The 10474-nt window shown below is 36.1% G+C and overlaps 1 protein-coding gene across 2 annotated transcripts in view; it reads left to right on the forward strand.

Annotated features, from left to right (window-relative positions):
• The window catches only part of ELOVL6 (ELOVL fatty acid elongase 6), a 128449-nt gene extending 125705 nt beyond the window's left edge, over positions 1-2744 (forward strand). For both annotated transcript variants that reach the window (XM_074275358.1, XM_074275359.1), the window contains exon 4: positions 900-2744. In XM_074275358.1, the coding sequence (XP_074131459.1) occupies positions 900-1324 (425 nt within the window). In that variant the 3' untranslated portion in view covers positions 1325-2744. The remainder of the gene's footprint in view (positions 1-899) is intronic.
• The last annotated feature ends 7730 nt before the right edge of the window (positions 2745-10474 follow it).

Genomic DNA, 10474 nt, shown 5'->3' on the forward strand with positions numbered 1-10474 from the left:
AAAATTAAATCCAGAAACTAAAAAGAACATAAAATATAGTTTAATTCAACAGCTGCCTTCTCTAGAGAAGAATATTTGAGTTCCAGAGAATGGAAGTCATATGGTTAGGGTTGCTAATAGCAGAACAAGAACTCAAATCTAGAACTTCTAACTTCAAGCATAATTCTCATTTTACCACAACATAAAGTTTTCAGAGATTCACTTCAGATCTTAAGAGACTTCCTACTTAAAATGTAACTCCTATTTCTGAATTCTCTGTAGCACAAGCAATGGATTTTTTTTCTTGAGAAACATTGTTTCTCAAGAACTGATTGAGGATTCTTTTGATGAAATACAACAGGATGAATTTACATAACACAGCAAAATTTACCACTTTAAACAAATTAATTGGATATTAGAGCTGGAAGATACTTTGTAGATCTTAATTAAGTCTCTTCACTTTTCAACATAGATTCTTCTATGTTTGGCAAACATCAGCTATATTCCTACTAACAAAGTCAGTTTTGGAGTGTGAAAACTGCTAGGGAAAAAAGGAAAAAGGAAGGAAGGAAAGAAGAAAGGAAACTGATTCATTAAGCATTAATACATCTAGCTTAATCTAATATTTATGTGTTGCTTTTAAATTTTATAAAAAAAATTTTGCATGTATTATGTCATTGGCTAACTGAGAAGTTGTGATGGTCCAAGATCACAGAGCTTAATGTCTGAGGGAATATCTGAACTCTGATCTTCCTCACTCAAAGTCCAAGCATTCTACCCATCTTGGACTGAATGACTTCTAGGATCCTCTCCAGGTTCAAAATAAATACAGTTTTCATGTGCTCAAAGGAGGCTTCGGTTAAAACATAAAGCTTTTTTCATGCCAATGTACTCATGTGTCCTTTTCTTTTTTCTTCCAGGAGATACAATATTCATTATTCTTAGAAAACAGAAACTCATCTTCCTGCATTGGTATCACCATATCACCGTGCTGCTGTATTCTTGGTACTCTTATAAGGACATGGTTGCTGGAGGTGGTTGGTTTATGACAATGAACTATGGAGTACATGCAGTGATGTACTCTTACTATGCCTTGCGGGCGGCAGGCTTTCGGGTCTCACGGAAGTTTGCCATGTTCATCACCTTGTCTCAGATCACACAGATGCTGATGGGTTGTGTAGTTAACTATCTGGTCTTCTCCTGGATGCAGCAAGATCAGTGCCACTCCCACGTTCAGAACATCATCTGGTCCTCACTTATGTACCTCAGCTACTTTGTGCTCTTCTGTCATTTTTTCTTCGAGGCCTACATCGGCAAAATGAGGAAAACAAGGAAGGCTGAATAGTGTTGGAACTGAGAAGGAAGCCATAGCTCAGGGTCATCAAGAAAAAAAAAAAAAAAAAAGACAAAAGAAAATGGCACAAGGAATCATAATATATGGTGCAGCTAAAAATAATAATAATAATAATTAAAAACAAAACTTGGCAGCTTAGGGGTAACTAAGTTGATCTAACCCAGTAAGTTTATGATCCTTTTATGGTGAGGACTCACTGAGTTCAACTCCATCTCAAAGGACTGCTGCTGAGAGACACCATCCCTCTCATACCTATCAACTCTAGGGGAAAAAAATATGAAAGAAAGGAAAGGCAGATGAAGGTTATTAACAAATTTTATGAAAAAATATTTAATAAGTGTTATATTTCCCTAAGGACAGAAAACTTTTACTAAAAAAAAAAAAAAAAAAAAAAAGAAAAAAAAATCTATATCCTTTCTAATCTTTTTCCACACTAAACTTGAGCCAACAAGAAAAAAGACAAAAATGGTGGAGGTGCAGGGGGGAGGGCAGTAGGGGGTGTTGTGCCTATAGAACCAGTGCTTTGGCAGAAATTAAAACCTTCCTTGGGAAAGGCTGGCAGTTTTAGGCTAAATGGAAAACGTATCTAGAAGGTTTCTTTTAAGTACCCATGAGCCACAACGTGATGAGTAAGGGAAAAAAGCAGTTTAGAAATTGTGTACAGCCCTTTGACTAGAGAGTATGCAAAACCAGCTGGTGTATGATCCTTTAAGCAGGTTTTTAAAACGAGGAACAAAACATGATTTCCGAGTTCCAAATAAGAGAGAATTTGTCCAAGTGCATTTCCAATGGAAGACCAATGATTTCTGTTATTGCATCGGATAAAAGATGTTCATCTTTGTCTCTCACCTGAAGCTTTTAAAAAAAGAAGCTTGAGAGGGGAGCAAAAAAAGGGACTAAAAAAAAAAAGAAAAGAAAAGAAAAGAAAGAGGAGGCAAAACCACAACCAAATAACATGAAAATTGATCCTACTGGCTAGAAAATATTCAGTTCCACTGAGGGAAGGACAAGAGAGGGGGATCCTGGGAAAGAGGAAGACAAAAGCTAAAACAAGATTCCATAAATATAGGCAATATGTATATTTCTCTCTATCTGTTCACTCACACACACACAGAGCTTTCAATATAAAAATCTGATCCGGAACATATTTTAAAAAAAATAAAATAACTGCAGAGCTATATGCAATATTAAGTTAATACTGGGTTTCTGCACCTTTCACATTTCCTTCTCCAGCAGTGTAGCGATGTTTAGTGACCTCTTGTGGTCATGTGGAGCAAATACAAGGGAACAAACTTGACCATGACATTTGAAAACCCAAGACCCCTGAAGACTTAACTCTTCTCCTCAAGTTCTGAAATCCATTTAAAAAAAAAAAAAAAAAAAATCTGCCCATTGACCCCATGCTTCAGAAGTCAAACAAAAAGTCATTTACTCTGGAACTCAGAGAATCAGTTCTTAAGAGCCATATTCTTTAAAGGCAAAGTAAGATTACATTCTCTGTAATATTTCAGTCCTTTACAAGCCAAATAAGTGTGTACAAGTTCTTAGTATTTCAAAGAAGTAATCATGTAAAGTCATTGTTTCATATGATACTGTAATACTGATGTGATACTGTAGTACTCTAAATTGTATCAGTCAAGTAGCTAAAAAAATTAGAAGAACTAGATAAACAGAGGTTTCTATTCTACATAGAGTATACACATCTGACCACACACATATATGTACACTGTGTGGTTATACAGAACTGAACTACAAAGCCCAACTGAGTAGACACACATTTTTCTGGCTATTTGAAAAGATTGCCATTTATCTTTTTTGATTTATTTGAGAGTGTACAGTACAAGGGATTTTTTCAAATTATTTTTGTATTATTTAGCTTTAATTGTGCTGTCATTCATGAAATGGAGATGCTCTGGTTTTATCTCAAAGATGATAAGGGCTTTTTTGTATCTGTGTATAATTTTTAAAAAAATTAAGAATAAAGTTACATTCCATTCAGCATGAATGGTTTTCACCAATTAACAAAGTCCTTGTGAACAGAGTTATAAGAAAATGGGCTAGGGAGTGTTCCTTTTGTGTAAAGTTATTCTAAGTATTTTCATCATTATTGGCACGTGTTTAAAAAAAAGAAAGAAGAAGAAGAAGTGGTGTTTGTTTATAATGAAATTGCCATGAACTGAAATGATGGATTGTAATAGGGGGAAAAAATAAGATTTTTATAAATTTTTGTGTGAGCAGTGTTATCTTTAGCTTTGGAAGTTATTAAACATTGTGCAATAAGCTTTCCACCACCACTCCCCAAAAAAAGGCAACAGTAAATTAGTGTGGGCAAGTTAATGAAAGGCGTATACAGGGGAAAGGGTACAAAATGAAAGCCAAATTTGCTTTGATTAAAGGATTATGAGCAGCTTACCTTGCTGCCAAATGTGTTTAATTCCATAGCTTTTGTCATGAATTATTTGATCCTAAGTTAGAAATAGTGGTGGGGGAGGGGAGAGGTTTCTAGGTTGGCATTTCCTAGTGCTTTTATTTTGGGGTGTGGAGTAGTATTCATTTGAAATTATTATGAACTTTTTTGTTTATCATTTCATGGCCAACAAACAGTTTTTAAGAGGGCCACATGACTTGAAGTAGATCACTGATGTTTTTATTTTTGCTCAAATTCTAGTACCGCAAGATCTATCATTTCATATGGTAGTGCATTATTTTACAATGTTAACTGGATTACACATAAGAAAAATTTCCATAAGAAAATCCCCAAAGTTTACCAGAGAATTGACTGCCATTTTAATAATTCTGTTCTCAGTTGACATTCCAGAAAGTCTTAGGCAGGCATGTTTTTGTAGATGCCTCACTATGCTGCAATAGATTCTTTGTTGAAGTTTTTTTCATTGCATACTAGTCTAATAAACCGGTATAAAGGAAACATGCCCAGAGGAAAAGAGATAAGAGTGCAATCCCAGGAAAGCCCAATGTTCAAATGGCATCTGAAGCCAACAAGGCCATGGAAAAAGTTTACACTGAATGATTTGTTCTCTAATACAGTAGAGAAAAATAGTACCTCCTACAACTGTTTGCTTCCAATGTTATCTATCAACAAAGTTACACAGAATTCAAATAATTCCATTACCCCAAACAATTTTTTTTTGCCTTGTCTTGATAACAACTTATAACTTTTTAGTGAGGTAGGGGAGATTGGATTTCACAGCTTGCTTTCTATTTGTGATGACAAATACCTGATTATCACTCTGGACCAAAAAGTACTACTTACACTAATGCTGTGAGCCAGTTCTTAGCTGCTTCGAGGCCATTCCATCTGTCTTCGGAATTTGTTACTGTTCAGAGCACCTTTGTGCTTCAGGCTGAAGTATCCATTTAAAGTCAAGACCATTTAAGAATTGCTGATTCTGGACCTCCCTTTGTATAAGAATCTAAGTTAGGAAAAGAGCTGAGAATTTTGTTCACAATCAGCACTGAGTGATATAGAACATACAGGTGGCTGAGTCAGCAGTTTTTCTAAGTGGAGGCCAGGGATTGACTGCAGGATCAAAGCAGAAAAAAAGGTTTTCTTTCAGTCCATTATTTGAGATACCACTTGTAATAGACTCCAAATGATCAGTGCACTTGGGGCATAAAGTTCAACTTGTAGGTAATATGACAAGATAATACACATCCATACAAAGGCTAGTAAGGAACTACAAGTCTAGTGTGATTTCACCATGCTGCTTTCCTCTTATCCATATCCCTTTCAATGTTTATGGAAAAGAAGTTTTTTTAAATCTAGGTTTCTTTTTCCTCATTTCTCCCCATGAAACATTCATTAATGGTGATCATTAGACCATGTATTCTTCAATTAAGGAAAGCCAAGCAGATATTAAAGAAATGCATTGTCTTTTTGAGAAGAGATAAGTTTAAAAAAAAAAAAAAAAAAGTTGATAGTCTGTGAAATCATTCTTCTGGACCAAGGTTTATTGTCATGATGGGTCTCCCTATGCTATATTTAGAAATGTAAATCCAAATCCATGGTATCAGGGACCACGTTGTAGTGGGCTTCTGAAGTATTCAAAGACATTGATTATTTAAATAAGCTTGCAGGCTAAGATTAGGGATAGAGAGTGAGTGAGTAGTTTGATACCTATAATAAAATTTTTCCCCACTTCTTTGTATCACTTTGGTCTTTCCCTAGTAGATAAAAAGTGGGGTAACCCTAATAGAAGGCAGAAGGGCCTTAGCAAGAGGTCCTACTTTTTCTTGGGCTCTGTCTGCTTCATATAAGGCAGGCTGTCATTGGATGCCTCTAAGCAGTTTTCTTGAAAACCGCTGGAAGAGAGGCTTTTAAGAAGTCTGTTCTTTGCTCAGTCATCCATGTAAGCCTCATAGAATAAACCAGAGCCATGTTAGGATTGTTACCATTTCCAAGTGCATATTTCATGACATAAAAGAACTATTTTTTTTCTGGTATATTAATATTCAAAATAAAATCATAACTTTTGATTTAAAATGAAAAATATTTTTGTGGTTTTCTTTTATTCCATTATATATACACAAATTCAAAGCATCAAGAATACTCAGGCATGACTTGGCACAAACAAGTGTAAATGAACTACCCAAGGACACCAGTCCTTTTTTGTATTGCATTATAGGAACCCAGAAATAAATTCTAAGTGACAGCTGATCCTAAGACCTAGATAGATGGTGTCACATAATTTATACTGCCGAAAACATTTCATCTTCCATTTGGTATTGGGTTGGAATTATTCCAACTCTTTTTTTTTGTCCTTAATAAACATTTTATATGTATGGAGAATATAGAAATGTGTAAACAAGCTTATTCAGATTCAAAACCCAGGTAGTTTTAAAAGCTTTTATAATACATGCTCTCACACACATCTTACTGTGTGACTGAGAAGTCCTATTTACTTTAGTTCCTCATCTGTAAAATGAGTTGGAGAAGGAAATTGCAAACTACTTGAGTATCTCTGCCAAGAAAACCCCAAATGGGATCATAAAGAGTTGGACACAACTAAAAAAAATAACACTGTGCATATGTATATGTAGTTTGCATCTATGTATACACATAAAAATATTATATACATAGACATAGTCTACATAATATGTTCTGCCAACCAGTCTAATGCTGACATAACTCTAATGGAGACACGTAAAGTCACATTTCTGAAAGGAATCAGAATCCTTGCTTTGCTGTCAACCCCTTCTCCCTAATTCTTCCCATCAGGGTTGGGTTTATTTTCCTACACATAATGCTTTTCTAATGCACTTTAATGAGGTTACTATGACTACGTTTGAGGGCAGGATCACAAGGAAAAAAAGCTTAAAGTAGATTCATGGCAGCAAAGCAGGATGAAAGACAAGAGGGATAGATAGCATCTGGATGGAACCAAAAATGTCAAGGGAGCTGATACATATTAAAATGAGACCAAACCTTCCCCTCATCCTCAAAGACAAGAGAGATATAATATCAAACACAGATACATTCAATATTTTATTGATGCTTCCAGCCCCCTATTTAGGACTTTTTTTTTTTAACCTTCTTTCTGGATCATTAATAACTGATCCCCTGATTCCTCTTCTTCATGCTGTTCACCTTGACAGAGGAATGGTACCAGACCAAAATTTCATTAGTATGGGGAATTCCAATGAAACTGTTATGCCAGAGAAACTGAGGCAAGATAGAGATTAAACAGTTTTTAATATTTTATTTTAGAGAGAGAGATTGTGCTAAGGACGAAACAGGATCCATGTTGCTCCCAGGGCTGAATAAGTCAAATTATCCAGCAATGAATGTGAGTTCTCAATGAAATATATATGGCGCTAAGCTCGGTTAGATAGACAAATGCAGGGGAGGAGTCAGAACACAGAGGGGGAATTTTCAGGCAGGGACCATCGGTTTAGTTCTGACAGGTTGTGGGGTAGGACCATAAATTCTGATAATTGGAAATAATGCAGGTGTCCAACTAGAGCCAGGAAGTCTGGACCTTAGAGATAGAGAATGCCAATTAGGTATCTGAGACAGAACATCTGGAATTTTATGACTCTTTTGGAATGTCAGAGTGGCCAGATCTCCAAGCCTTAATTATCTCAGTCCTAATGATTAGGAAAGGGGGATTGCAAGCAGGAGGACTGAGGCAGAACAGTTCAAGGAACGGAAGCAGAATAATTTAGGGAAACTGAGGCAGGACATTTTAGAGAGAACTGTGGCACAACAAAATGAACTACTGATTGGCATCTTCTTTGTAACCACTAAATTATTTTTCCTGAAACATCATTTCCTGGTGTTAAAACCACCAAAAAGCACTGGGCTTGGAATCAGGAAGACTAATATTCATGAGTTCAAATCTGGCCTCAGACACTTCAGTTCCACATTTGTAAAATGAACTGGAGAAGGAAACTGCAAACTACAGGATCTTTTCCAAGAAAATTCCAAAAATGGAATCATGAAGAATAGAACATAACTGAAATGACTAAACAACAAGATGACAAACTTCTGCTCTGTACTCATACCCACCTATGTCCTTTATCCAAAGGATAAATGAATGACATGCTTAGATTTCAACTTTGTTTCCCATTATTGCCTTCCATGAACTCTCAGTATCCTCCCAACCACATCACACTCACTCTATCTTCTCCACCTAGTTTTCATGAAAAGTTTGTCTACCTCCAACATAAAACCCTCCTAGATTAGTCTAAAACAAGGTGACTGACTGTGTTTTCTTATTGCTTGTCTTTTGTTCTTGAAGAGGACCATGACACCAGGGAGGTGATGCCATGACATGCAAATGAGTTGGATTTAAGTGAGGGAGGACTGACTGTGCAAGATCACCTGCCTCACTTTCCCCTCCAGAGCCATCTGGGTCCAGTGGCCAGATATAGCTCAGAATGACTGGAGATGGCCCTGGATGCATGGGAGACCTTGGCCTTTTTAAGCTAATGTCTTCAGCAAGTCTCATTTGACTGAGGCCATACCCATTTAGTCATTGTGGCTAGATGGCAATTGAGGCAAAGAATTTCCTCTTACCTAGTCAAAAAAAAAAAAAAAAAAAACCTAAAGAAATAAATCTAGGAAGGGAAGACCCTCAGGGTTTCCATCCAAAGCAGAAATGATTGCTTATTTACATTCAACTTGAGTCAATCAGGACCCAAACTGCAAGGAAATGAGGAATATGTGAGCTAGCGAGGAAGAATGTAAGATTTTCCTCTCAGAAAACCAAAGGGAAAAACACAACTAAAAATTTAAGGGTGTTCAGCTGCTTGATTGGTTTCTTAAAAAGAGATGGTATAGTAGGCAGTTTAGTATTCAGAGCACAAGCTCTGGAGTTTAAAAAGCCTGATTCAAATCCTGCCTTAGATGCCTATGCACCACGTGACCTCATTTTTCTCATCTGTAAAAAAGGATTAGACTATAAGCTTTCTGTAGTCACTTCTAGCTGTAAATATGTGACCCCAAGCAAAAAGGTATAAAACCAACATCCTTGCTCTAGTGGCTATGTTTTTTCTATGTAGTATAGGCTTTTTTGATATAATTAACAATTTGATAGTTGTGATAAAGTCTTCAATGTTAGGTGTGGTTAGCCTAAAAAATAATCCCTTAGGCAAGCAGGAAGAAGGGTAGTTCCTTGGTCCCACTCTCTAAAGGTAATCCAGTCAGAAATTCAAATTATGTCAACACCCTGAGACTAAAATTTCTTTAGAAAATAATTTAGCTCTTGGCTTTGCTGCTACCTTCATTTGGATCAGCTGCCATGACACTCTGTCTTGTAGAGTCTTTTCCCCCATGCTACGTGGTGTCTTCCCTAAACTCCACTATGTTTCTCAACCCCACTTCTCTTCCTAACAGCTAACTAACTCTTTTAGGGTCCACTAAGGGCATGTCCCAATCTCATGTTGAGGTTGTATCCATACTCTTTCTACTGGGTACCTGTAAGTTCCATTAAGGAACTTGTCTTTCACGTGCTTTCACACTCTATTTCATATTTACCCTTCTCAGTGTCTATTGTATCCCTTCATTTTGTCTGTAACCTATTCCCCTGAATAAATCTACCTTTTGCCAAGGAATTGTGAATTCTTCCCATGACCAAACCCCAACTTTTGATGCCTACCATCATCCATTGACAAACCCCAGAGTGCTGGGCTTGGAGTTAGGAACACTTGAGTTCAAATCCTGCGTTTGACATTTCCCTGGTCACTTAACCTCTGTCTGACTCAATTGTCTTATCTGTAAGACAATTACAAATCCCAAGTTTATTGTAAAGATCAAATAACATAAGATTTGTAAAACGTTTTACAAACTTTCAAATACCATATTAACGGACCCTGGTTTGCTTTGATTCAATATAAAACAATAAATTTCCATTTTAAATGGTTTACTTTTTAAAAAAATCTAAATAATAAATAAATACTACATATTATTTTCAAAGATACCCAGTTTTTCTATGCTACCTTCTAAGGGTATTTTGGTTCTCTGGGGTTTTTTTTTTATTCTTCTCTTCAGAAGGCCATAATTAAACATGAATATATATATATATATATATATATATATATATATATATATATATATATATATATATATATATATATATATACATGCATGATGCAATAAGAATTATGTTCCCCTGATCTTTTTTGGGGGGCCGACCTGGGATGGAAAAATCCTAAATCTTGAGCTTTAGGAGCATTCCCACCCTCCTACTTGATTCCCATGGGAAAATCCCACAATAAGATATAATTATCACCCATTATTGATCTGGAAATTAGTCTCTAAATTCATCTGGAGATAGCTTCCTAGCCCCAGGTCATAGAAACCTAAATGTAATCTAAGCTGTGTATCCCAACTTTTGCTAATTCCTATCAGGAACTGGTCCACTGAGTGGCTTCTCAGTGTAATAAACCCTGTTTTTTGTCAAAAAAAAAACAAAAAAAAAAAACTTCACTTGGACTTCAGGACTGTGAATTCTTTTGCAAAAACATGAGACATCAGCCTAGGGACCAGGGTCTCTCTCACCCCTCATTTCTCATTCTTCAACATGCATATATGCATACCTATAACATATATGTCAAACTATATTATACATATTTGTCATTCCTTTCTCTGGAGATGTATAGCATCTTCCTTCATAAGTCCAA

The sequence above is a fragment of the Sminthopsis crassicaudata genome, chromosome 6 (assembly GCF_048593235.1).
Source record: "Sminthopsis crassicaudata isolate SCR6 chromosome 6, ASM4859323v1, whole genome shotgun sequence".
In the NCBI taxonomy this organism is placed as follows: domain Eukaryota; kingdom Metazoa; phylum Chordata; class Mammalia; order Dasyuromorphia; family Dasyuridae; genus Sminthopsis; species Sminthopsis crassicaudata.